The sequence below is a fragment of the Salvia miltiorrhiza genome, chromosome 2 (genome assembly GCF_028751815.1).
Source record: "Salvia miltiorrhiza cultivar Shanhuang (shh) chromosome 2, IMPLAD_Smil_shh, whole genome shotgun sequence".
NCBI classification, from domain to species: domain Eukaryota; kingdom Viridiplantae; phylum Streptophyta; class Magnoliopsida; order Lamiales; family Lamiaceae; genus Salvia; species Salvia miltiorrhiza.
This window is the reverse complement of record NC_080388.1, coordinates 69,438,084-69,454,598: the sequence shown is the minus strand read 5'-3', so window position 1 is coordinate 69,454,598 and position 16,515 is coordinate 69,438,084. Positions and strand designations below refer to the sequence as shown.

At 33.8% G+C, this 16,515-nt stretch overlaps 4 protein-coding genes across 5 annotated transcripts; 3 read left to right on the top strand and 1 right to left on the bottom strand.

Moving 5' to 3' along the window:
* The first annotated feature begins 1,699 nt into the window (after nucleotides 1-1,699).
* Nucleotides 1,700-4,825, top strand: LOC131008710 (uncharacterized). 2 transcript variants are annotated; one of them, XM_057935724.1, is made up of 6 exons: nucleotides 1,700-2,243; nucleotides 2,320-2,632; nucleotides 3,382-3,418; nucleotides 3,522-3,758; nucleotides 3,836-3,883; nucleotides 4,131-4,825. In XM_057935724.1, the coding sequence occupies exons 2-6, from the start codon at nucleotides 2,331-2,333 to the stop codon at nucleotides 4,581-4,583; spliced, it is 1,077 nt and encodes a 358-aa protein (XP_057791707.1). In that variant the 5' UTR covers nucleotides 1,700-2,243; nucleotides 2,320-2,330; the 3' UTR covers nucleotides 4,584-4,825. The 2 variants fall into 2 exon arrangements, with proteins under 2 accessions (XP_057791707.1, XP_057791706.1); XM_057935723.1 differs by having other exon boundaries at nucleotides 1,817-2,243; nucleotides 2,317-2,632.
* A 1,141-nt stretch (nucleotides 4,826-5,966) lies between these two features.
* On the top strand, nucleotides 5,967-6,413 carry LOC131009936 (classical arabinogalactan protein 11-like). Its single transcript, XM_057937334.1, has one exon. The coding sequence runs from the start codon at nucleotides 5,967-5,969 to the stop codon at nucleotides 6,411-6,413; it is 447 nt and encodes a 148-aa protein (XP_057793317.1).
* A 4,128-nt stretch (nucleotides 6,414-10,541) lies between these two features.
* On the top strand, nucleotides 10,542-10,994 carry LOC131009934 (uncharacterized). Its single transcript, XM_057937333.1, has one exon. The coding sequence runs from the start codon at nucleotides 10,542-10,544 to the stop codon at nucleotides 10,992-10,994; it is 453 nt and encodes a 150-aa protein (XP_057793316.1).
* Nucleotides 10,995-13,830: 2,836 nt separating this feature from the next.
* LOC131008703 (pectate lyase-like) lies at nucleotides 13,831-15,756 on the bottom strand. The gene is made up of 4 exons (XM_057935715.1): nucleotides 15,599-15,756; nucleotides 14,733-15,473; nucleotides 14,416-14,554; nucleotides 13,831-14,326 (listed from the first exon to the last, which is right to left on the bottom strand). The coding sequence occupies exons 1-4, from the start codon at nucleotides 15,715-15,717 to the stop codon at nucleotides 14,102-14,104; spliced, it is 1,224 nt and encodes a 407-aa protein (XP_057791698.1). The 5' UTR covers nucleotides 15,718-15,756; the 3' UTR covers nucleotides 13,831-14,101.
* Nucleotides 15,757-16,515: the final 759 nt, after the last annotated feature.

The window sequence follows — 16,515 nt, the reverse complement described above, 5'->3', positions numbered from 1 at the left end:
AAATTTATATAAATGGGACATCCGAAAAAAAGGAATGGAATGGAAGGAGTATATTTTAATGATTGAATCAGGGTGGTATGAGATGTTGATCTCATGCAAAATTTTCTTCCTGTGTCAAACATTAGGTAATATATTCAATAATTGAATGTCCTAACGTGTCCCTTTTACACATTGTATTTCAAAGTTTGTTTATATCCAAACGAACACTTTCCCATCATATTTGGTAAATTAATTATCAAACAATTTTTTTTTTGGGTAAATTCATTTGGATCAAATTGATCCGGATCAAGTTCAAATGAAATGGAATGAAAAATATATATTTTAATTAAAATACATTACCATTTAAAAAAAATAAAAATATTCACTTAATGATGATTTTTAGACCAAATTTAATGATGAATTATTCAATTAATATATATATATATATATATATATATATATATAATCAGTCAAATGTACAAAGGGTAAAAATGTCTTAATATGTTGAAACTTAAATATTTTATTGCATTTGATCCGAATCTAATTTATCCAAATAGCATTACCTTCTTTTGTACAATATGATAAAGAGCAGTTCGTAAAATATTTTACCTTTAATCAATAGGTTGGATATGTGTGTCTAACTCTAGAAAGGAAAAAAAAATCTTACAATGAATTAATTTCAATTTAATGTGATCAATCCACACATTTATCAACTATTGAAGATTCTATGCGGTCCAAATATATCTTCATATTAGTTTTACTAATTCTATCCTATTTATTATAAAGAAATAAAAAATAATAATGATATAATGAATTTCAACTGACATTTACTACTAAAAATTGAACCTTAAAAATTATTTATCCTAGTTATAGAATAATCAATTCTAATAATTTATCCTATATTAAAAAGCCCTGATTTCAAGTTGAAATCAATTTCAAATTGATTCAAAATTGAGTGACAATTTTATAGTTATAATAAAATTGAAGGTTTATTTATATAAACTATTTTTTTTATTTCTTTTTTTTTTCATTTTATTTCTTACTAAAATTGTAAAATTTGACTAATTATAAAATATTTAATATGCATACAAAATTAAAGATCACGATAAGAGCTTTAATTTGATAGTATATTTTACATATTTGATTTAAAATGTAAAAATTATACATTTATTTAAAGATTAAATTTTTAAAAAAATCTTTCTCCTCTCTCATTTTTTTTTGAATAAATCTATTTCTCAGTTTTCATTATTGTGAATTCCTCTTTATTTTTTTAATATTCAACTCAAATATATTCAATTAATTTTTTTATTATATTTATACATATGACAATTGAGTTTATATCAATTTTATATGAGTATAGAAATATAAAATATTATTGACAGAGTGCAAGTGCTAGTTAATTATAAACTAAAAATAATTATAAATGCTAATTAGATTAATGAATCCTAATTAATGGTTATAAAATCAAACTAAAACACTAGAGATTAAAATTGAATGATTAAAAGTGGAACAATAGAAATATTGGACATAGGATCCCCGTTTGGGATTTATGCCAAATTAATACCTCATGTCACTATTAGGGTGTGTTCTTTTTTGTTGGAAAAAAATTTCCTTTTTTCCCCCTCATTTTTATAATATAGAATTTCATTCACTACAAAGGAGAAATTATCCCTCTATTTTTGGTGTGATGGTACTTTTGTAGGAAATGTGATTTTTTTTTTTTTTTTTTTTTTCATTTTTCATCTTCACATTATAAAGTTTCAATCAAAGTAAATGACAATAATTTCACACTCTCATGGAATAAAATAGAGAAGCTTGGGGTTGAATCGAGTAGGATGGTTAAGAAAAGATGAATGAAAAAAACATAGTTAAGAAAAAAGATGATGAAGATTATTGTGTTGTGTTGTAATTAGGGGGTGTTGAGAATGAGAAATAGAGGAGAAGAGAGTAGTGTATTATGAAGTCGGAAAGCAAACACGGCATGTGGGGGCATCAGCCACCATCTTCCAAACCAGAAGATGACACAAATTGGAAATATGGAGTTAGCACAAATTCGGGGGCGCAGGCCTACTCATGTCCCTTTCCATCCCCCCCATTATTTTCACTCGCGCAATAATTCAAACACCTCCCATGCGCCCATCAACACTCGCTAAATATTCTAATCCAATATCTCACTTTCCCTCCCTCTCTCTCTCTCAACTTTACTTTCCTTCTTTTCCACACTTGCACTCATTCATTTTCCCTTTTTCGCACCGGCTGCAACGGTAATGCGGATTTCATTTACAGATTGAAGACCTTGTTTTTAGTAATTGTGTGGTTTTGATGGAATTGTGGTAGCAGGTGGTGGTGGTATGGGTGGCGTGACGTCGTCCATGGCGGCGAAGCTGGCCTTCTTTCCGCCTAATCCGGCGTCGTACAAGCTGGTGCACGACGACGTCACGGGTTTGCTGCTGCTGAGCCCTTTCCCCCACCGCGAGAACGTGGAGGTGATGCGGCTGCCCACGCGGCGGGGCTCCGAGATCGTGGCGGTGTACGTCCGCCACCCCATGGCCACCTCCACGCTTCTCTACTCGCATGGCAATGCCACCGATCTCGGACAGATGTACGAGCTCTTCATCGAGCTCAGCATTCATCTCCGCCTCAATCTCCTCGGGTATCGATTTCTCAATTCTACTTTTTTTTATGAAATTTCTTATTTTGTTGCCGAAAGCAGACATAAAACAAAGATACAAAATTGGGCGTATAAATATACCAACTTTTAGCGTTTTCTGATTTTTCTCATCAACTTTTTCTTTTCTATATACCAACTTAATTACTGCTTGTATGATTTTTCGGACAAAGTTCATTCTCTCCCTGGTTAATTTCGCCGACGGTCAAAACAATACAATTTTTTTCTTTTTAATTGGATAAATATAGATTCTAAAGGTCGCGTCACCGTCGAATCGAACCCGAGACTTCGAAACAACACAGCTCTCTTCTTCTTTTAAATTTCATCTTATTAAAGGAAAAAAATGCAAGTGTAGTTATCTCAATTTCATGGACAATAGTGCATGTACGTAGAAGCCATGTCAGTTTCAACTTGTTCCCGTGGGAAAAATCAGACAAACACTAAGTTCATGTATTTGGATTCAAAAAAAAGTTTGTGGATAAAATCAGAAAACGCTAAAAGTTGGTGTAATTTTACATGCAGATAATGTTATCGTTATTTGGATTGTAAGTTTGTTGCTCTAGTTAGATTGATCATGGTAATTTGGAAATCTAAGAAAATTTGTAAAGGTATGGATTTTTAGCACACTGGAAATCTTGTTCTGGTAGTGATAAATTTAGCATCTGTAAACTCATGTATTTAGATGTGTGTGTATAGACTGTGAAAAATGAATAATTTAGTTTGAATATGATCAGGTATGACTACTCTGGATATGGGCAGTCATCTGGGAAGGTGCGTTAAATCTGAGATATATAGTTGGTTGGTTGTTGATGTGAATGTGTGGTGGTTTAGGTTGAGGTTGAGGTTGTGATTGTGTTTGTGTTTGTGTTTGTAGGCGAGTGAGCACAACACGTATGCCGATATTGAAGCTGCATTCAAGTGTCTTGAGGAGAACTATGGCACCAAGCAGGAAGATGTTATCTTGTACGGTCAATCCGTGGGGAGTGGCCCCACTTTGGATCTAGCAGCTCGTCTGCCTCGTGTACGAGCCGTTGTTTTGCATAGCCCTATACTCTCTGGTGTCAGAGTCATGTATGCTGTTAAAAAAACCTACTGGTTCGACATCTACAAGGTATCTATATATATTCGTTTATAACTTCTTGCTTTCAATTCTCTTGTAAAATTAATGTTTTCTTGTTATTGATGCAGAACATTGATAAAATCACGCTGGTTAATTGTCCTGTCCTCATCATTCATGTAAGTTAGATTTTTTTCTAAAAAACTCTTGTGTCACTATGTTGACAACAACTCCCCAATCTAAACATGAATTTGCAATAAGTTCAAATGAAAGCAAGAGACTCGAGATCAGAGGAAACGTAGTTGTGGTTTAAGTTTTCCTTAACGATGGTATGGATAGGATCAAGTAGATCCCAATTCATGATTACATTTATATTACATATATGCAATTGTAAGGGATCCAACTATGGTAAATGATGGTGTGCAGGGAACTGCTGATGAAGTGGTTGATTTTTCACATGGTAAGCAGCTGTGGGAGCTCTGCAAGGAGAAATACGAGCCCTTGTGGATCAAGGGAGGCAACCACTGCAATCTAGAGCTCTACCCGGAATACATCAGGCATCTCAAGAAGTTCGTTGCAACGGTGGAGCCATCTCCTCCTTGGCACAGAACCAGTACCAGGAAGAGCGTAGATCAGTTTGAGCCGTCTAGGAAGAGCACGGACATGTTTGATGCTCCCAGGAAGAGCAGTGACCGGAGGGACAAGCCGAGACGCAGCACCGAGAGGTCAAAGCCACAGAACGTTGATAAGTTGAGGATGTCGTTCGATCAAGTGGAGAGATCAAGGAGGAGCGTTGATTGCATCGACAAATCTTGGAAGAACATCGATCATCAGCTGGAACGGGGGCGGAAGAGCGTCGACAGGATGCGTATCGGATGAATCTTGCTCATGCTTCTTGTAAAATTTATATATGGTGTTGAGAGGTATAGAAAAGTTTTAGGGTTGGGGTTTTGTTTGAGTCTCTCTTCTTTAATTGGGGGGAAATGTTTTGGAGTGTCTCAAACTGTTTGTCATTTATCCAAAATGCTCGAAAGCTATCCCAACAATGCCTCTGTGATTGAAATGTACAAACTTTCACATAATTCTTATTTTGCAGATAAATTAAAAATTCTACATTAAAATACACTAAATTTAAATTATGTTAATATTTCGATTGTCTATTCTTATAATTAAAGTGACATATTAATCTCATCGTGACTAGTTGAAGTGACATAGACATCTAACTACATTATGTAGTACATCAATTATTTAAGTCATGCAAATATTTCAGGCGTTCACTTCAGCATTAATTTAGAGGCAATGGACAAACATTTAGAAATTAATTACTGGACAATTCAAAGTTTGTGTATTATTGACATAATTAATTTATATGCAAAAACAAAATTTAATAAAAATTCGAATATTTAAGCGTGATTACCTCTTTCAAATACATCGCTTCTAAAAATGTGAACTTTTCACTAAAAATAACATTGGCCAACGCGAGCCATGCTGCGGTAGCCTACTAATCAATAATCATATATGCTCTTTGTCCACGAAAAAATTGTCTTAATTGTTTTTTTGATCTTCTTATAAAAAATTGTTATTTCCATAATACAATTTCACTCATATTTTATTAAAATTTGTGTCGTTAATAATATGATAAATTTTTTGTGGAAGGAGAAAGTGACATTTTTCAAACTCTCGCCTTTTAGCCTTTAGGCATAACTCGACTCCAAGCTCAATTTTGTGGATTATGAGCAAGTGTCGATTCAATTTTCAGTTTTGGAACATGACAATTTAAAAGAAACATATGCGTAAGTTGCAGAAAATGTGAAATTTATGTAATTGTGTCACATTTTAAAGTTCACGTGTAAAATAAAAAATATTCAAAGTGCGTCTATTTATTTTACGATAACTCTCCCTCCAATCAATTAAATATAGACAGTGTCTAGTTATATGAGACACGAGGCGCAATCTTAGATAAGTTGTGGTTTGGACATTGGGATGGAGCTTAGACATCTCAAATAGAAGGATGAGAGTTAAAATAGGTCAACAATTTGCCTCAGCCATTCACCATTTATGGACAGAATTTCCCTATAACTATGCATCAAAATCTTCTCCAAACTCCCCACCCCTTCATTTCCTTTGCAGTATTTCTCTCTGTATATTCACAGAGAGAGTGCTGCAATTCCAAGAATCAAATAAGAATAAGAAAAAGTGGGCATTTGCTCATCAAATAAAATCTTACAACAAGGGGAGATAAAATAATAAAGACAAACAAAAATGGCCCGCCAAATGGTTGTCATCGCCCTTCTCTCAATCGCCGTCTTCGCCGCCGTCGTCTCCGCTCAATCGTCACCGTCATCATCCCCGGCCGCAGCCCCCTCAAAAGCGGCCGCAGCCCCCTCTGCCGCACCAAAAGCAGCTCCCGTGCCAACCTCGTCCGCAGCCGCCGCACCCAAAGCTGCATCCCCTGCGGCAGCTTCCAACACCACCGGAGGAGCCGGCGCTCCAGGCCCGGCGGGCATCGCTGACGACGAAACCGATCCACCGATCCCCTCGGATGAGCCCTCCCCAGCCGGTGCTCCGTCGGACGACTCTCCTGCTTCCGACAACGGATCATCCACCGGCTCAAGTGGTCAGAACACACCGGCTGCTGGCGGCGCTACCACCTTGGAAATCTCTGCTGCCGTCGGTGCCGTCGGTGCCGCCGGATTCTTCTTGATGTAACATGTTTGCTACGTCGATCATTTGCATGCTTTAATTTGTTTTGTTTGATGATAATAGATCATTAGATATATACCCTCTTGCATAATTACTAGAAAACAAATATACAGGAAATCGTCTTTGATCATCATAGACGATGGATATAACTTTTGTATTTCTTGAATTTTGTTGATTTGAACTTGTTTCCTTCAAAATTATTCTTAATATTTGTGTGATGTTTAGCTGAAAGTTTATATAGACAACTACATTAGTTGTGAGAACGTGAGAACTATCAAATCTAATGCATTCACTGTAAAAATTAATGCATTTGCTATTAAAATTAATGTACTCAAAAAAATAAAAAATAAAAATTGCTCCCTTCAGGATTCGAACACAGGATCTGCATTCATCCAACAAGATGATGCATCCACCGTAGATCTTGATGATCGAATGACTGAAAATAGTTCTCCGTTCTTCTTTTATTTGGTTGTTCTTTCTTGAACCTCTCCCAACATATATATATAAATATATACATATATATATATGGGCCGCTCCAATGAGACCACCTAATTTTAGTGAGATCTAGGACACGATCTAATGTGTTTATTTTATCAATCCTATGACTGATATTGTATCTGGAGGGATAATTTTTTTCGCAGGGTTCGAATCCTGGAGGGAGCAGAATATTTCAAATTTTGTTATTCATCAGTATATACTGCATTGTTCATTAGTATATACTGCATTGTTCATTAGTATATATGTCTTTTTCATTACCAATTTTTTAAATTTTATTTTTCATCAGTATATACATCTTGTTCATTAGATATACGTCTTGTTCATTAGTATTATATATGTCTTATTCATTGTCCTCAGTGTTACACGAAAAATAGGAGGTCTCACTGGAACGCGCTCATATATATATATATATATATATATATATATATGGTCAAGTTAAATAGAGAATTATTATATATTTCATTTTGAACAAGTCTATATATTTTACGAACAGATCAACATAACTAACGAACAGACGTATTTAGTAAAAAAAGAGAAAAACTCGCCACCAATAGGATTCGAACCCGGGGCAAATTGTTGTTCATGCGGTACATTGATTTGTTCGTAAAAATTATAGATCTGTTCGTTTTTATTTCACGAATTCTCTATTCTCTAAATATTTAGCATTCTCTGTTTAACTTTTCTCTCTCTATATATATATATACATATTTGGATAATACAACATGCGGGAGTAAACTTCTATAAGAAACGGAATACGAGCCATACAACTATATATTTAATTCATATACTCCTTTTGTCCATCAAAATGGTAGTATTTTATTTTTTAAATTATTTTTTGTATTTTAAATTTTATTTATTCAATATTTATGAAATACAACTATATATTTAACACATCGATTTTGATGAGTTAATTTTTCCACTCAAATTTAGTGCGTTCATTTCTCTATTTTATACGCATCTTTTAACCATTTATTAAAATATGTGCCCCTCAAACCACAATAGTGGACGAAAAAAGTAATTAATATATATAGAGGAATAATACGCTACATACCTATCGTGAGCATATCATTAGTAAACTGCTCTTGTTTAATCCACACACACACACATATATATATATATATATATATATATATATATATATATATATATATATATACTTAATTATTTTGATTCTAATACCTAAAAAATATTGTTAAAAAAATTAATTAATTTTACAAATTATATGAAAATTAAAGTTTGGTTTTTTATATTCATATATTTGAAGTTATAAGGAAGATGAACTAATCAGGCTTTGAAACATTGAGAATTCGGTGTAAAAATGATGAGTTCATTGAAAAAAAAAAACGAGATTTTTTCATCTATATTATTCGAATCTTGTACCACAAATTTGTTCAACAATTTAATGAATTCACCGTAAATATTCGCGATTTAAGGATTCAATTCCTACTATACGGTGTGTGTGTATATGAAATTATTTGAATCACTTCCTCTAAACCACGAATATAACTATAAATCATTACAAAATAATGATTTTGTTGTGAAAGACACTGGCGGATCCAGGATTTTTAAATTGGGGATGCAAAAAATAATCTTATAGACACTAGTGGAGCTAGGATTTTTAAATTGGGGATGCAAAAAATAATCTTATTGAGGCCTTCGATACATTTTAGACATTTTTTTTACTAAAATACAAATATAATAGTAATAACTTTGCATTTCAAATGCAAAATGTATACTTTCAACTTTTTTGTTTAATTAAGAATTGAGGTAATTGATTGATTAAATGATGGGCTTGATCAAAAGAATGAAAAAGAAAGAGATGATGAGCTCTCTTTTTAGTTGGGTCAATGGAATTTAGGATTTTAAAAACTGAATTTCTTTTTATTTTGGATTAAAACTTTTAATTGGGGGTGCAAAAACTAAATCTAAAATAATTTATATATGAATATTAATACTAGTAATTTTTTTTTTTTTTTTTGGGATGCAACTGCACCCCCATGTTCCATGGTGGATCCGCCCCTGGTGAAAGATAATGAATAATAAAAAAATCTCCCCATGAATTCGAACTTTGAAAACGAATTTATTCATTAAAGTGATGAATTCACTATAAATCTTCACAATTTAAAAATTAATATTAAATTAATCTCTTTGAAATTAATATTTATTTTATCCAATCCATCTCTCTTTCTCTCTCTATATATAGATATATGAACTTTTTTTGAACGCAAGTTCACTTAAATTAATACGGCTTTGTGATTAACATGACATAAAATAATGCATCATTATTTTTTTAAATATATAAATTTGAAGATGACATAGTCAATACAAATTGCCAAAACAAAAGGGAAGATTTTATGAAGTTGACTTGTTAATTGGAATGGGATGCCCTAGATACCTCACAATTTAATGTGTACCACATGTCTCACTCTTAATTTCTTTATTTTATAATTATTTATTATAAAAATAAAAAGAATATTATTATATAATAAATTCTAATTAATATTTATCACTAAAAATTAAAATTTTTAAAAATATATATCCTAACTTTGAATTAATTAACCAAAATAATTCATTATAATTCAAATAAATATAAAAAACTAATTATAAACCCTAATTGAATGAGTGAACCCTTGTTAACTACTCCCTCTGTCTCACAAAAATATGAACAATTTGTCATTTTGAAGCGTCTCACAAAAACATGAAGATTTCTATTTTTGTACACTATCTCCTTATTTATCCCTTATTTTCATATTTATTCATAACAAAACTATCATGGTCCACCACTACTTTTCCTCAATAAATTCATTAGTCTCATAATGTTTTATATAGTGGGATTTATTTTCCTCTCACAACAACTTCCAACTAACATTTCTTAAAACTCGCGTCATTCTCAATTGTTCATGTTTTTATCAGACATGAGGTAATATCTTTTATTATATTAAAATGTGATAAACTAACATTGACAAAAAATCATTAAAAATTATACTCCATCCGTCCCACTATAAGTGGCTCAAAATTTTTCAACACAAGAATTAAAGAAAATATATAAATAGGTTGAAAGTGGTAGGGTCTATATTTTTTCAAGAGTTAAAGTTTTCTATTTATAAAAATATACCACTTATTGTGGGACAATCCAAAATGAAATATGGGCCAAAAAAAATTCTCGAATGTATTTAATCGGTGCATTAATCCTCTTTTACTATTGTAACTAAGGTTCTTTTTTGCTCAACGCGACATATACATTAACTTAGTTCTCATAAATTACGGAAAATTAAATAAATAGTAAAAACCAAAATTGACTATATATATATTTTCTAAAAGTGTCCACTATTCGTCTTACTATCTTTATACATGAAATTTGACATCCACCGTTAACCTAGGTGAATAGACCACCGTCAACCTCAGCAAATTATCCGGCGAAAAACTAACACATTTCTCACTAAATATATATATATATATATATATATATATATATATATATATCAAGCATTGATATTTCATCACAAACTTTGTAAGCCTACTTTTCTTCTCAAATTTCTCCCTCTCTAATTTATCGATCTTTCTCAAATATTAAACAGAACAGACCTTGCAAAAAAATAAAAACCATCCACATCTAAAAAAAATTCAAATAAGATGATGGGATCCCAAGTGGTTGCTCTCGCTCTTGCGCTAACAATATTTTTTGGCTCCGCCGCCGCAGTTCGACCGACCTTATCGCCGGCCGTGTCTCCGTCGAAGTCCTCCCCCGTAGCGGCGCCCATGCCGTCGGCGAAGAAAGCCGCCACCCCCATCCCTAGTGCAGCCCCCAAGGCGTCTCATGCAGCCCCCAAGGCCTCCGCCCCAGGGCCGCCCGTCGCCTCCCCGCCAGAAGCATCCGCTTCGGCGGCAGGCTCTCCGGGGGAGGGGCCATCGGCTGCGCCTGGCCCCGATGCGGACGGCTCGTCCGCTATCGATCTATCACCTGCTCCGGCGGCCAATCCCGATGAAGTTGCGCCAGCTGATACACCACCCAAGGACGCTGCCTCCTCCCTAAAGCTCTCTGCCGCCGCCGTCGGCGCCACTGCTGCAGTCGGGCTCTTGTTCTTTTAAATAATGTTTAGCATATGGTTTTGTAGGTGCTAAAAGATCGTCAGCATTTTGTCATTCTTGAATCTTTAATTTGCTTTAGTTTTTAGCCGTGTGTTGAATTTCGTTTATTAATGTAGAGGTATGAAAATGTGCTGCAACAAACAGGCCAGGCTCCCCAAATTATTTCCTTCGAATTTGTTGAATGACTGAAAACCAAAATATATGTTTGAAGCTTATTGGTATTTTTCATTTATCTTATTTATAAATTTTTTCGAAAGAAATATGCAATCAATATTCTATCGATTTACATAATAAATAATTACAAATCCAAAATTACAAAGTTCGAGTATTCCTGCTCATTTATACTTTTATGTCTCTTTTTTTGTAGTTACCACTCATACACACCTCACAATCACGTACACTAGATGACTCGAATTAATCCCAATCTACATTCTGAGAGCAGAAAAAACATCTTATCAATTGAATTGCACTTCATCATCACTTATCTATCTATACAATATAGTGAATTAATTATATAGATATATACACTATCTTTTATATATAATCAATATTTTGATATGTACGTACTTTAAATGCTTATTATTATTATTATTATTATTATTATTATTATTATTATTATTATACATAAAAACTTGTGTAAATCAATCCGCGGGGCTCCGACCTGCCCGACTTAAGCTTGATATGTGTCGTCATTTAACAAGTATCATTTATTGTTATTAAAAATATCAAATATATTTTTAAAAGTATAATGTGTAATGTATTAATATTTATTTTATGAAAATATAATTTGTTATATATAATTAGATGGAAATGGGTTACAAACAGACGGGTTATTGAGTCAGCGTACAAATCCTCAATCCACACAGGTGTGGTCTCCCGTGCAACTTGCAAGTGATCCTCCTTGATATTTGCTCCCTCCATCTCCATTATCTTGAAACCTTTTTTTTTACATAGAAATTAAGAAAGTAGTGTTTTGAAAACTGAAAAAATGAATAAAGAGTAAAACTTTTGTCAAATAAAAAAATGTCTCAAGATAGATGGGACGCCCAAAAATTAAAGTGTCTCAAGATATATGAGACAGAAGAAGTATGTTTATTTTGAGGTATGGATTAATCTGGCATAATGATTTCTGTACGATTTTTAGAAACTCGGTATCTGTAGAGAAAAATTGAAATTTTTAGTTGGCAAAACTTTATCCCTGTTTAATTGTTTATCTACAAGTATATATAACATATATAAATAGTGGCAAATAGAAAAAGACTAAAAAAGTCGAGAAATAATGATTTTTCCTGCTTAAAAGATGTACTGAAAGCAACATACAGGGTTAATACAGCCGTGAATAAAGCAGCTCCTGGTGTTCACACAAGCAGAGAGATTGATTGAGAGATTGTAAAATTATACTTTTGGCAAAACATTAATTTATAAATTCAAAATACCCCAATTTACAAACTATCTGAATTTCTCACAAAAAATAAATTTTCCCAAAATCAAATCCGGCATGATACAACTAAAAACGTTTAAGGTGGCAATCAAAATGATACCAGTTTAATTTTCTTTTTCTTTTTCAAAAAGTAAACAGAAGGATAAAATACAGATGGGATCCTCTGTCCCACAATATAGTGTGTACCACCGTGTACCATTCCTAATTTCTTTATTTTATAATTGTTTTTTATAAAAATAAAAATTACTCCATCCGTCCCGGCTTTTGGTATCTAGTTGAGTGCGACACGGATTTTAATAAAGTGATTGGTGTGTTGTAAGTGGAATAAGGGTCCCACATTTTATGTGAGAGTTAAAATAATTATAGTGGAGTTAGGGCCCCGCCTACTTTTACTAAAAATAGAAATGAATACCAAAATGTGGGACGACCAAAAAAGGAAAGTTGGATACTAAAAGCTGGGACGGAGGGAGTATTATTATATTATGAACTCTAATAAATATTTATCATTAAAAAATTATATACCCTAACTTTGAATTAATGACCCAAATAATCTATTATTAATTCAAATAAATATAAAAAAATAATTATAAACCCTAATTGGATGAGTGAACCCTTGTTAATTATCTTTATATTATTTTAATGCATAATAAATTAAAATTGAACAAAAAAATAATTTAAAATTATAACATAATGAGAGTGGTACACACTATATCCTGGGACAGAGGATCCCATATAAATAAAATACCACATCAACCCAAAAAAAAAAGAAAAATCTCGTACACTTTAAGTCAAATTGTCCTTCAAAGATATCTAAAAGGTGAAATTTCTCATTCGATTCACGAAATTAAATTAATTCAAGATTACTTGAGATTGAGTTGACCGAAGATTAATTTTGTTATAATAAGATAAATCAAGACACATAATACAAGACTACTTCTATATGTCATTATCTCGACATTGAATATCGGGTTGTATCTATCCAACCAAACAAGATACTATATATTATAAGATTAATCTAATCTAATTCTTCAAACCGAACAATCTCGTAAAAGATAAAACGAAAGATACAATCACCCACCATGCTCTTGTCCTCAACTTAAAAAGAAAAAAAAAGTTATAAATAGGGTGCTTGTACGTGTGTTGGTCTAGTAGTAGCAGTAGACTGATTAATGTTAATTAAAGATCTTATGTTTGAGTCTATTGTAATGTGTTCTTTAAATTTATTTTGATTTATCAAAATAAAAAAAATTGTAAGTCGAATTAATTAACCATTACATTATTTAGCTGTGGGTAGTATTAGCTAGTACTTCTAAATGTACTTAATTTTTTTTTTTTTTTTTGAGAACCTTCTAGATGTACTTAATTAAGTAGGACTAAATAGTGCACATTTGCAAATTTTGGCAAGATGCATCAAGTCCACTTTTTTCTCAAAAGGGTTTGACAAATGCGTTGTCTTGGTTTTCCACTTTCATCGAAGACCAAGACATACCATATTGGCGCCCCATTATGTAGAATTTCCAAGTGTATTTCAACACCAATCACGCAACAGACATAATTAATACGTGCTATATATCTTCATAAGTCAATTCTAATCCTAGGTTTGACTTATGTTTCATCTCTTAATTTAGATATTGGTAATATATATGTGGGAATCGATGAATTTGAACTAGCAACGAGATCCCCTCTTGCAATTAAGTGGACCAGAGGCAACAGTCATTGTTCCCACAAGAGAAGATGGCCTTGCGCTCAAACTTGACGCCCTTGCGTACGCCGACGAAGCTCCCGCCTGCCCTGACTGCCGGAAATACGCCCCGTTGAGCATCAAATCGCCTTCCGACCTCCAATTCCACCCTCTCCACTCGCTTTCGGGCGCATCCTCGTGCTTTGTCACCTACACATTTATCAATCGTCTCAATCCACTACAAGAAAAATGCTAATAGATTAGTGTTAAAATACAACACTAATTAAATTTGGACGTACCTCTTTTTTAACCATATTATTGGGGGCAAGAAACCTATTCCCTTGGCTATAAATTGTTGGAGAAGCACTCCCACCAATCGCATACATTTCCCAATGTGTATAGTCATTGTTTACTACATGAAAATATCCATGCCTGCACCTGTTCAACACCTCAAACTCAAATATTCAAATATTGAAAATCACAAAAAAAAAAAAAAATCAAATCATTAACTCGAACATAAAATAATTAAGATTATGAAGTGCATATCAATTGGTAAAACGCTTCCCCTTCGATACTTAAAAAAACATAGAATTAAAAAAAAAAAAATCATATGTACCTAGGCATTCTCTGAACCAATCCTTCTCCAAAATGATTAAAAGCAATGGTGACTTGCATGTTCTTATCTTGCATGAACTCATCACTGTGCCCAAGCAGCATAACCTTATCATGATGCGTGAAGTAATTATTCGAAATGGTTATCGCAGTGGAGCCATGGATCGCATCTATCAATCCGTCGTTGCAGTTGGACAAGGAGCAGTGGTCTATCCAGACGTCGCGGCCGCCGAAGATGGCGATACCGTCGCCGTCGGACTCCTCCCACCACCCGGAGTGGCTGGGGGAGTCCCTAATGTTGGCGTTGCCGGCCTTCCTGCAGTCGTGGATGTGGATCCCGTGGATGATTATGTTGCTGGCGTGGTGGATGGTGATGCACGGCCCGTCGGCAATGTGCACGGAGGCGCCGCGCCCGTCGATGGTCTTGTGCGAGTTCATCACCAGCTCTTGCCTCAGCCGGATCACCATGTCGCTCTTGAAGATGATCCAGAGCGGCTCGTTCTGGATCACCGCGTGCCGGAGGGTCCCCGGCCGCGGGTTCACCGGGTCGTCATTGCCCGGGTCGGTCACGACGTAGATGCGGCCGTCCCGGCCGCCGACCGCGTTCTTGCCGAAACCGATCGCGCAGTCGGCCAACTGCTGGCGGTGGCTCTCCCAGTTAGGGTTGCACCGCCAGCAGTCGTCGATGGGGTTCCCCGTTGAGCATGAGAGGTAACCTAGGTTTCTTCGAGATGAATTGATTTTCCTATATATAAATAGTAAGGACATTTCAATTGTCGGGATCTCGTCTTTTATTGTATCCATGCACCTCATATATGTCTAAAATAAATGAATAAATAAAAAAATTTAAATGAGAATTAATATACTTACTTGTGTACATCTTGGACCACAATATGTGGATCTTGAATTGTGGATGATGAAGCAAGGATTGGAGTCGCACAAACTAGCAAGAGTAAGAGCACAAATGGAGACATTTGGAAACCAAACATTACTATTTTCTATAAATGGTATTGGTGGAGAGATTTGAGGAATATAATGATGTAGTAAATGGAATTATATAAGAGTAAATCCCGTAATAATTGGCGTGATTTAAATGTGGTGGGGTTTGTGTGCTTGCTGCCTGAATTTAATTACAACGAGTTCACATCTACTTCGTGTTAATTAAGGTGCTTTGTCGCTTCCGATTTTTTAATCAAGGTGTTCGTTAAGTTAGTTGTAATAATTGGTTCTTGTTGGCTTTTCCTTGATGGAATTTTATTTTCGGTCTCTTTTCATTTATAAGGCTTTTTCGTAGACTATATTATCCTCGTATCAAAAAATATACTTATGATTGAATATTTTAACCTTGTATCAGAAAAATAAGAGAGATATTATCTTATATTTTTGTTCTTAAATTTTATATACATTAAGAATATATTAGGCGGCTCAAGTTTAATAAGGAATGCTCATGAACTAGATGATCTACTACGTTCTATATATACATTTCTATTAAATTTAGAAGAGATTTACGAAGTTTTATATTATAAACAACCCGAGTAGGAATATATTTTTCATTTAATGTGCTAATTTTATAATTTTCATCAGGTTGTATATATAAAAATAAAATAAAATATATCTTCATGTGTATTCCTATATAGTCAAAATTATCAGACCCATAAGCTGTGTGATTTGCAGAGTTATTCAACATATTGTGATTTGAGAGGCGCAACGTAATTATAAAAATCCACTCCACTAACTGCGGAAGCTACTTTTGACTTCATAAAGGGATAAGTCATCATTCTTTTTCT

What these genes read in the sequence shown, in the direction of transcription:
- LOC131009934 (XM_057937333.1), top strand. Translation starts at nt 10,542, where the DNA reads ATGGGATCCCAAGTGGTTGCTCTCGCTCTTGCGCTAACAATATTTTTT.
- LOC131009936 (XM_057937334.1), top strand. Translation starts at nt 5,967, where the DNA reads ATGGCCCGCCAAATGGTTGTCATCGCCCTTCTCTCAATCGCCGTCTTC.
- LOC131008703 (XM_057935715.1), bottom strand. Translation starts at nt 15,717, where the DNA reads ATGTTTGGTTTCCAAATGTCTCCATTTGTGCTCTTACTCTTGCTAGTT. An exon ending in TTGGTTCAGAGAATGCCTAG is followed by an intron (nt 14,555 to 14,732) that starts GTACATATGATT and finishes GGTGTTGAACAG; the next exon opens with GTGCAGGCATGGATATTTTC. An exon ending in ATAATATGGTTAAAAAAGAG is followed by an intron (nt 14,327 to 14,415) that starts GTACGTCCAAAT and finishes ATAAATGTGTAG; the next exon opens with GTGACAAAGCACGAGGATGC.
- LOC131008710 (XM_057935724.1), top strand. Translation starts at nt 2,331, where the DNA reads ATGGGTGGCGTGACGTCGTCCATGGCGGCGAAGCTGGCCTTCTTTCCG. An exon ending in ACTGGTTCGACATCTACAAG is followed by an intron (nt 3,759 to 3,835) that starts GTATCTATATAT and finishes TTATTGATGCAG; the next exon opens with AACATTGATAAAATCACGCT. An exon ending in GTCCTGTCCTCATCATTCAT is followed by an intron (nt 3,884 to 4,130) that starts GTAAGTTAGATT and finishes GATGGTGTGCAG; the next exon opens with GGAACTGCTGATGAAGTGGT.